General features: G+C 38.5%; 1 protein-coding gene across 1 annotated transcript; it reads right to left on the bottom strand.

Annotated features, from left to right (window-relative positions):
- Positions 1-1072: 1072 nt before the first annotated feature.
- Positions 1073-1714, bottom strand: LOC149203166 (uncharacterized). Its single transcript, XM_089401786.1, has one exon. The coding sequence runs from the start codon at positions 1712-1714 to the stop codon at positions 1073-1075; it is 642 nt and encodes a 213-aa protein (XP_089257912.1).
- Between the last annotated feature and the right edge of the window lie 9053 nt (positions 1715-10767).

Raw genomic sequence — 10767 nt, 5'->3', positions numbered from 1 at the left:
CGAAAAGGTTTTTGATATATGCAATAGAATCCATGTCACATTGTCCATGATACAAAATAGATTTATGAACATTCATATGCAAGCCAGTGGCATTTGCAAATCTTCTGAAAATATGAAAAAGACATAACCATGCAAGTCGACATAACATACCCATGATGAGTACATCGTCGACGAAGAATCCATGTGATATGTTGATGTTGTTTCCCATCTTCAGAGCCTGGAATTGTTCCTATGCGACTGCCTTTTTTATGTGCAAACTCAATCCATCCATCGCCAAAATGAAAAGTAGAGGTGAAAGGGAGCATCCCTGGTGGAGACCCCGGCTAGCCCGGAAGAACTTAGATGGATATCCATTTATGATAACAACATAATTGACATTATCTACACACGCCATGATCCAATCTACACATCTGGGTTGTAATCCAATTTTGATGAGAACAAGTCTGAGGAAACCCCAATCCAGATAGTCATAGGCCTTCTGTAAGTCAACTTGCATAATTGCAGCATTTACTTGTTTGGAATGAATCGTATGCATGCATTCCTGAGCATTTGCAACAATGTCATGAATAAGCTTGTCCTGGAGGAAACCATGTTGTTCAGGTGAAATATGGCAAGACAGGGTGCAACACATACGACCAGCAATGGTCTTTGAAATGATTTTGTATATGAGATTGCAGAGTGATATAGGTCTGAAGTCTGTAAAGCTATTAGATGGACAATGCTTCGGGATGAGTGCAATATATGTGGAGGTGATATGGTTATGAATATTACCAGTGATCCTCGACTCCTCCACCATGCCCAGTAGGTCTTCTTTGAATAGATCAAAAAAATGGGTGAAGAGTTCTATCGTCCATCCATCCAGACCTGGACTTTTATCACCCTTGAATGATTTTAGAATGCCAATTAATTCTCCTTCTGTGACCTCCTTAAAAAATTCATCATTTGACTCCTCATCATACATAATCAGGTATGGTTCAATCCCCCATATGAGGTCCTCTGCAACAATATCTTCATTATGGCCATATGCACTTTGGAAATGTGCAATGACGACATTACTAATCTCCTCCTGTGTCTAGATATATTGTCCATTAGCTCTTTTTATCTCCCATATAGTGTTGATGTTGCGCCAGTGATTTGCATAGCGGTGGAAGAATTTGGTGTTGCGATCACCCTCCTTTATCCATAATGCCCGACTTTTCAACTGCCATGTGGATTCCTCTATAGAGAGGAGTTGTTTCTTCTTTAGCTCAAGGGCTTGTATACGGGACCGAGTAGAAGCAGAAAGACAGTTGGAGGACATCATAGAGAGAATAGAATCTAATTCCCGTTGAATGTCAAGGAGATCCTTTTGTAGGTCCCTATATTTTTGTTTCTGCCAAGATTTGACTTCCCCACGAAGGATGTCTAGTTTGTCAAGAATGTTAACCATAGGGGAAGGGTCGTTTACACAAACACGACTCCATGTATCCAACACCAACTTATTAAAGTCTGGATCCTCCAGCCAGGTCCTATTGAATTTGAAGGGTATGCCCATGCGAATATCCATTCGCCTCCATTGCAATGTGATGGGTCTATGGTCGGATATAAAATTGCTGATGATATCAGCGTGGACATCACCAAGTCGGCCCAGCAGCTGTTCATGGACCAAAAAATGATCTAGTCTCTTAGCAACATATGCCTCGCCAGTGCAACCATTGTCCCATGTGGGAGCCATTTTCACGGGGCAGATATCCACAAAGTTGTGCATCAGAATGGCATCTCAAATCATCCCAACTAGGGGATCGATCTTCCTGGTGCGTCCCCACACTTCGTCCAGTCCGATAGTGCAGTTGAGGTCCCCAATGATGATGAGCGAGGCCAGCTCCATCATACCAGAAGTTATCAACCTGTCCCAGAAAACAGACCTGTCTTTGTATGGAGCATAAATGTTCAGAATATGAACACGACCACCCAGGCTGCGAATGTTTCCCTCAAGCAAAATGCCCGCAAAGCACTTGTAGGCTTTAATCTTGACCCATCTAGGGTCCCATAAGGCCACCAAACCACCAGAGAGACCCGCAACAACAGTGGCAGAAATATACCAATTCAGAAACATTTTCTGAAAATAAAGAACAACTTGTGGAACAGAACGCATGGTTTCTTGTATAAGAATGATGTAAGGATGCAGAGAGGAGAGGAGATGTTTGAGAGCCAGGTATTTTAGGGCAGCCCCTAGACCCCTGATGTTAAGTGAAATGATAAAAGTCATGAGAGTTTGTTTTCGGGCATCCGTGCTCTAAGGGCTCATGAGGGGGGGATGTCAGCAATAGGTACATCGGCCCAAAAGTGATCCATGGGGGAGGAAAATGGGTTAGGCTTGGGTCATCCACAAAAATGACGGCTACCACAATTTTGTTTTCATTGGACTGTAATGTTTCCAGCTGAGGATGGGCTGATGTGAGGTGAAGTGGAACCCGACGGTTTATGAATGGTGAGAGTGCATAAATCCAGCGTCTTCCTTTGTAAAAGGAAGTCCAGGTCACTACCGACAGAGTTAGTGGGAGAGGCTAGTGGCGAATTAGGTGGCGTGACACTATTCCTAGGACCCTTATCCCTATTATGGAAGCGGGAGGGTGATGGTGAGGGAATGTACGAGATATGTGAGGTGGATGGAATGTTGTGGTATAGATGAGGTGCCAAAAACGGAGCAGGTATTTCCTAACAGGGGTAAGGTCCTGGAGAAGGTTGACAAATGCATGGGACAGGACTAACAGGAACTGAAAAATTAGATTTGGCAGAGGTTATCGGGGAAGACAGAACTGAAATGGGAGAAGAGCCATATATAGAAGAGCCAAAAGCATGAGGTCAGTTAGAATTAGGGCCACGTAGCATACCTGTCTGTTGCCAATGTGGAGCACCATGTTGCCCTTTGAAACCAGGATGATCCTTGTTAGAGTGTGATAATGATGACCTGCCGTAACATTTCCAACCATGCAAATGACCTCCTGGTCAATGAGGGCACTATGCCATCAGATGTCCAGTATGGTGGCAAAACGAGCACCTGAAGGGTACCCCCAGTAGTCCAGCCTCTGAGATAATTGGGTGTCACCCCAGTGTAGTTCAATGTGGTCTGGAAAACCCCCCAATACTCTTTCTCAATAAGTATCCAGGCGACTCTTTTTTCTGGTGCCCCCAGACAACGCAGGTCAACATATACAAATTTTCCAATTGCATTGCCAATATCCATTAAAGCCTGCTTAGTCCATAACTCAATTGGCAAGCCAGGAAATTTTACCCAAATCAACTTGTTCTGCGGTGTGTTATGAAGTGGATTATACCCGATATACCATGAATGGAGAGCTAGGAAGCTCTTTCCATTAATCCACGGGATAGCTTTGATTTTCTCCAAGTCCTCCTGACTGAGAAAATGAAAGCTATACCAGCCTTTCAATAGGCGAACAACAGTCAGCAAGTACCCAAGCATCGATTTCCATTTCTTTTTGACCCAATTACGCATCTCAAAATCACCCATTTCAGAAAAGTACCACCTGCCGACGAGAGCCTATTTCGGATGCTAGTAATACGATCAAACAAAGCAGCATTATCCAAAGCCAGTGCTGGAGGAGGAGTGATTGTTTTGATAGATTGATGCTTGGAACGTCGCCCATGAATTGCATGTGCGCCACCCTGTGGAATAGGAAGCGCATGAGAACCATCTGGCACCCGGTCATCCCTTAGGATAGTGTGTCATGCATCGAGGGAGTGTGGGCCACAACGACATTCGAGGGATGTGTTTTTCCAAAGAGACTCAGCATCCAAGGTGGCTCGGATGAGAGCCTCGTTGGATAACACATTAGAATCCAGACCCTCCATAATCCAAGTTGTAAAGGGAATGAACAGTGATAGTACCCGTAGGCCCCTCTGACAGAGTAAATGAGAAGTGCAGGAAAGTAGATGGGAAAATTAGGAAAGAATGTCCCGAATTAATCACTCCGTACCTTGGGATCAGGAAAGCATCATTCATGAGGGAGAGAGAGCATGTGGGGATTAAATCATCCAGCCTGCGAAGGATCAGGACGTCGTCAGAAGGTCATCCAAAATGGGAAAATGTGAAGGATACTGACATAAGGAATAATCTGCTAGATTTGGAGTGATGAGCAGGCATGAGATCACATGGGAAGGTGTTCGGATGACGTGTGGCCATAAATGTGATGTGTTGTAAGGTGGTACATGCCACCAACCCGCCGAGAATTTTGACAACCGCCAGAAAAAGCAGAGTTCTAGCAGTCGGAAAATAACCAGAGGGAGCCCAGCACCGATGGCCTGTCGAAACCAGTAATACCAAAGAGGAAGCAAGGTAAAAATAGTAAATGGAGAGCCCACAGTCCTCCACAATACTGTGAATTAAGACAGATGTCAGTAAAAGCAGAAACCTAACAATCAGAAATTAACCAAGGAGAGCCCAACACCAATGGATCGATGAATCCAATGGAAAAGCCAGAGAGATGGCAAGAAAATAATAGTAAATGGAAGACCTACATTCCCTCACAGCAACAACAATAGTAACACCCAACACATGTCATCCAATAGTTACAAATGCGAAAAACAAAATTCTTACAGGGTCTAGAAATAACGATGGAGTTGGTCCATTGGTGCCAATGCGGGATGAAAGTGTTTAAATTCAAGAAGGAGCACAACCCAGAAGAATTTGTAGCTAAAAATTCCCAAATAGGGTCAAAGTCGAACGGCATATGGTCGAAAGAAAGGAGGTTGAAAGTGGGTAATGAATATGCAATATAGGATGTAAATAGCGAGAGAAAATATCAATAGAATCTGGCAGAATTCCGACAACACAAGTTCAAGAGTTATCATGCTAATACCCCTGTAAGACCATAGAAGAATGCCTAAACAGATATGTGCAGGCAGAGAATGGTGAAAAAAACCCAAAAACAGCGTGTCTATATGCCAATAAAGCCCCCTATATTGGTCTCCAGAAAATCCTATTGATATTAGAAGAAGCAATTCAGCCCATGGACCAGTGTGACATACAAGGCCTTAATTGAAAGAAGATAATAATAACACATTTTGGAGTTGTGTTTGAAGCTGGTGCAAATACAGGAGTATCAAGAGCAATTTATGCGAAATCCATGAGAAATGTTAAGCCTCTCACTATAAATCAAATCATAAAATGCAAGTTCTACCAAATCGGTTATAATGAGCCAAGGAAGATGATTTATTGTGTTATTTGGACAAAAATTAATATGTTTCATGTTTCCAAGGAATCACTGAAATTTAATCATCGCCCTCCCCAAGTATATTGTGTATAAGATGTCTAGAACTACATTATCTTCGCCTTTATATGAATCATGGGAAATTGAGACTCAAATAAAGTGTATAACTGTTGGTTTAAACAATCAAACTGCATTATAAGCGCATATCTCTACCATCTAGGTGACATTATAGGAAATTCAAAAGGGAAAAATTACTTTAAAACATGTTATGCCACCTACGTGAAATATCCCATATTGATTAGGGGCATCACTAAAATGGAATCCATGTATGCTCACATTCCCACCATAATTTGATATATTGATATGTATATTAGACTAGACAAACTACTGCTTCTTGTGCCTTGAACAGATGCCAATTTGGGTGTGGTGGACTTTTGACTACTGATTAATGGAACTAATTTTCCAGTTATCACTGAATGGTGATTTTTAAGCCTGAATTCAAAATAAGGTTTCAATCCTTTAATTTCAAATGAAAATATCACTTCCATGCATAAAAGGATGAGAATTTAATGATGGCCATAGAATTCAACTACCCTCACACTTCTTTTTTTAAAATTAAACATAAAAATATAAGCATGGAGGTTTCAATCCTTTAATTTCAAATGAAAATATCACTTCCATGCATAAAAGGATGAGAATTTAATGATGGCCATAGAATTCAACTACCCTCACACTTCTTTTTTTAAAATTAAACATAAAAATATAAGCATGGGGCTTTAGAACCTGACTCCATAACAACATTGAAACAAGTTTCTTGCGTCACTTCTTAGTCAGAATTTAAATTTTGACTATGGAAAAATTGAACTACAACATCTTGGCTCCATATGGGGACATCACTTTGTGTGCAAAGCACTGAGAAGTGTAGATCAGTGGCCTTGGTTGGGCATACAGTCTCAAATTCTGAAAATTGAAATCCGACTTCCCTCAAAACTGATTTCAACAAGGTCTTCTTCATTTATTCACGAACTGAAAAACTAAACTGCAAACTGCAACTGAAAATAAATGTTCAACAACTGAGCTTATTTATGTATAGGTCCTAATTATATACAAGGTTGAATTTATTCAAGTTAAATCCACTTTCTAGTGGTACCAGACTAGCATTTGAGTGTTAGATCTTACACCATCTCCCTGAACTTCAAGAATAAAAATGAGCAGAACCAAAAGTAGTAAAAATTAGTCCACAGGAGAAAGTACATACCTAGCAAAAGAGATTGGTTGCCAAGAAAAAAAAAAGTTTCCATATAGTTTGCTACAGGATCATAGAATGTATAAAAGAAGAAGTCACTTTGATCAACAATTTTATTTTCACTCAAATTTGTAGCAGATGCTTGATGTATTTCATATTTTTTTTTTGGAACTGCTGCAGATGTCTTCTTTTCCAAGGCAATCATCATAATTAATCAAATATTCGAATGTGGGCTTCTGGGAAAAATATTGATTTCTTTCTAAATATTTATGTGTATGAGCAACTTTTTGAAAACCACCTTCCTTCATTTCAAAAATCCTACCCTCTTGTCTCCAAAAAAAAATATGGCTTTATTGTCTTCCTCATGAATTGTACCAAATTCCTCCTTGGAACCATACATATCATAAACCGAAATGTCTTCACCAACTTTATGACCAAATTTCTCTTCTTATGTAACTACCCATGACTCTTCTTCTGTATCATACAAATCATGGGTATGAGGACCATAAAATTTAACAAAATAAGATCTCTGAGGATTTGTTTGCAACTTAATCATTTCTCCTTCTTCTTGATTGTTGGGTATAAATTATTGATGCAGGTTTGAACTTTTCTCCATTTTAATGCTTTCTTGATTTGCTTGGAATCAACAATTTTTCTGCTTGTGGGATTATTGAAGAAGAGTCTTTTTTAAACTTTTCAGCATCATTTTTAGAAAAGGATAACTCTTTGCATTCAAAGACATATTCATAATTAATTTAGCTATAGCCCCTTTGAATGCTTGATACATTATCAATATTATCATTGGTTTCTTCACCAGGATTGTCATGAGTTTTAAAAGTTTCTTTAGAATCATAATATTCACAAAAACTTTCAAAAAGAAACTTGTGTGCATAAGAAGTTACACAAAAGAATTATTATACAAAAGAATTAAAGAGTGAATGAAAATATTTCAAAGAGGAAATGCTTGAACAAGGTGAAGACCTGTACCAAACCCTAGCTCCTTGGTTCAAAGAAAACAAAAAAAAAATCATTTTCACATGTTCATAAATAATACTCTATTTCTCCATGCATTAACGAAAATATTTAAGGTGATGGGCCATACTTTCAACTGCATCTCCACTAAATCTTGGAAGATACTCATTCCACTCATGAAATGTAGGCATATGATGAGGATAGCTAGGGATCCCATTAAAATCGAGTGGGGCAAAGTTATTAGCTAAGAATGTAGGGACAACCATTGAGGCCCAGGAAAATAAATGCTCAAGGTAAAAACACCAAGTGAAAATTTTATAGCATATCGCTGGTTTTTGTCACCTTCAAAAACCAAACAAAAATATTCAAACCCAGGGAAGATATTTTGAATTCCGTCCCTGACACCAACGCGAAAAGATGTTGTAACTCTTGGAGACAGTTTCTAGCTATGTGGGAACCAATAACCAAGACATCTTAAGATTGATGAGAATTATTAAAATCAGTGGTTGGAGAGACAAACCATGAGGGTTTGCAACCAAAACTTCTAATTCTAAATATTAACTTTCTAGAATAGAATGGCCAGAAAAATTTGAGAGTTGTAGGGTCTTGGACTGAAGAAGTGATTTGAGGAAAAATAGAAGACAAATTTTAAATCAGACACTCAAGAATCTAGATCTAAACTTCTGTAGAAAGAATGATGGAAGAGTGAGTAAGTGTGGATGAATTTATAGCATAGTGGAGCGCCCTTTAAGGCTTCCTTAAATAAGTTTTGTAAGTACTCTCGCTAAGAAAACAACATTAGTAAATATTTTAAATAAAAGAAGCCAACAACTTCATTATACTCATGCCAACAGATGAAAAACATTCATGAGAAAAATAAAGAAACATAAGAAAGGAAACATGGCTGCAATTGCCCAAAACTAAAATCAAACTACAATGTATTTCATGATTTCAGAGAGAATTTATGCTTACAACGTCAGTCATGGAGAATTGGACTCCCAACCCCAACAAAATGTCATTTTCTAAATTTTATTTCCCCTCCTAGCCTAATTGACTAATTGTCGAAACTAAATTAATTTTGGAATTAAATCTTTCACTGGTTAACAAACCCTTTTTTAAAGAGTTGTAAATTTTAAAAAATAAAAATAAAATTACAAATTATAAAATATTATATATATATGTAAAAAACAGATAATATTTTATTTTACAAAACACATCCCTATTATTTGTCATAAAACAACATATAGGTTTAAATCTTTGGTGTTGGGAACTCATTGAAAATATGAATGTCGATGTGGATCCCCGTGTTGTACTTGTGCATGAATTAGGAAAAAAAAACCACATATAGTTATTGAAAACCAAATACTTCCCGCGGGAAGTACGAGGAAGTGTTGGAATTATGAAGAAGTGTTGCTGGAATGAACTATAGCCATTGATATGCTCGATAGGCAGTTTGAGAAAGCTACTTCCCCGGGGCTTGGCTTGGCATAAACTCTGTGCATATTCTGGTGTCAGGGTTCCGTTGGATCTTGGCATAACTTCGATGGCCATCGATTTAAAATGACAAAGTCTCAACCATTTAACTGCCTCTAAAGATCTTGCTGATGTAGCAAACTTTGACTGGAGAGAAATCATGGAGCCTTTGTCACGAAGAAAATCATTTCCACCTGCTTGTGCGATGGTATAGTTTGAAAAATTTAATAGCATCCTCTTCTCCAGGAAGAAAAAACTCAAGAACGTCATCAATACGATCAACAATAGCTAAACCAAGATCACCAGGCCGATTCGTTACAAGGGCAAGAGCTATGTCTCTGGATTGGTCTTCAACACGATACAAAATTGCAATGACTTACATGTCTACCCATTTGGTGGTTTTTTACGCTTCTAGCAGTTCGATCTCCATCCTGGTGCTGCTCCCTTTTTCTAACTTTTGAACGAGCGATGGTGGCAAACTTGTATACCAGACCCCTCTCATCGAATTTTATTCTTGTAAACTACCTTCTCATGATTCTTCTGCCTGATAGCATTAATGTCGCCCTTGAATTTTAGTGAATTCCGAGTCTCTTCCACGGAGGACGTTGTATAAATACAAATCGAATTCCAGCATAAATGAGTCATTTGCAGGGAGTTTTTACCAAAACTGGTGTTTGAAGGAACCCACAAAATCTCTAAAATTGCTCTAAATTTTTGGAAACTTCTCATGCAAAATTCAATTAGGGTCCTTCTGCAAAAAATCCAGATCACAAATTTTTAAAATTTTGCTCTGTTTGTTCAGAATAGGAAACCGAAATTCACTTCCTGGGGCCACATGTGTAAATCAGTTTGGAAAGTGAATGATTTCTTCAGTTCATTGGATTTTGTATGCTTCTGCCTGGGTGCCTTGTTAGTGAGATGGATTCTTACATCACTGGTTTTCACAAATGCCCACCAATCCCCACAAAATATTCTTTCTGCGCTCTCTTTATCCGAGTGTTTTAATACACTCTTTGCAATGCTGCAATACTTCTCTCAATGCTTTGTATGAGCGCATGATTTGATAGATTTTATTGCTCAGTTTGTAGCTTGAACATGTAACTGTAGATTCAACATGTAACTATTCTCGTAGATCCTATAACTCAACAACAAAACACAATCATAGCAGAATGTCTTGTAACTTGCAACATAATTAATTTTAAATTGATTGTGCCTTTCACAATAAATCAAATCATAAAATGCAAGTTCTGCCAAATCGGTTATAATGAGCCAAGGAAGATGATTTATGGTGTTCTTTGCACAAAAATGAATATTTTTCATGTTTCCAAGGCATCACTAAATTTAATCGCCGCCCTTGCCAAGTCTATTGTGTATAAGATGTCCAAAACTACGTTATCTTCGTCTTTATCTGAATCATGGGAAACTGAGACTCAAATAAAGTATATAACTGCTACTTTAAACAATCGAACTCCATTATAAGCGCAGATATCTACCAACTAGCTGACATTGCAGGAATTTCGAAAATGGAAAATTACTTTAAATCGTGTTTTGCCACCTGTGTGAAATAATCCCATATTGATTAGGGGCATCACTAAATTGGAATCCGTGTATCTTCACATTCCCACCATGATCTGATAGGTTACATTTTACATTATACTATGTGAACTACCACTTTCGGTGCCTTGAATGGATGCCAATTTGGCTGTGTCAGAATTTTGAATAATGTTTTAAAACTCTTCTACTTCGACTCCGACTTGGTATCGACTCGGCTGGTTTGATTTCAATGACTCGGTCATCGTAAAAAATACATTAAATATTTATTTTTTATAAAAACACATAATTTTAAAGATTTTCATTCATGTTTCC

The sequence above is a fragment of the Pinus tabuliformis genome, chromosome 2_1 (assembly GCF_031772625.1).
Source record: "Pinus tabuliformis cultivar Carrire ecotype Pingquan chromosome 2_1, CPIR1, whole genome shotgun sequence".
In the NCBI taxonomy this organism is placed as follows: Eukaryota; Viridiplantae; Streptophyta; class Pinopsida; order Pinales; family Pinaceae; genus Pinus; species Pinus tabuliformis.
The sequence above is the reverse complement of the archived record's forward strand: the minus strand, read 5'-3'. Positions and strand labels throughout refer to the sequence as shown.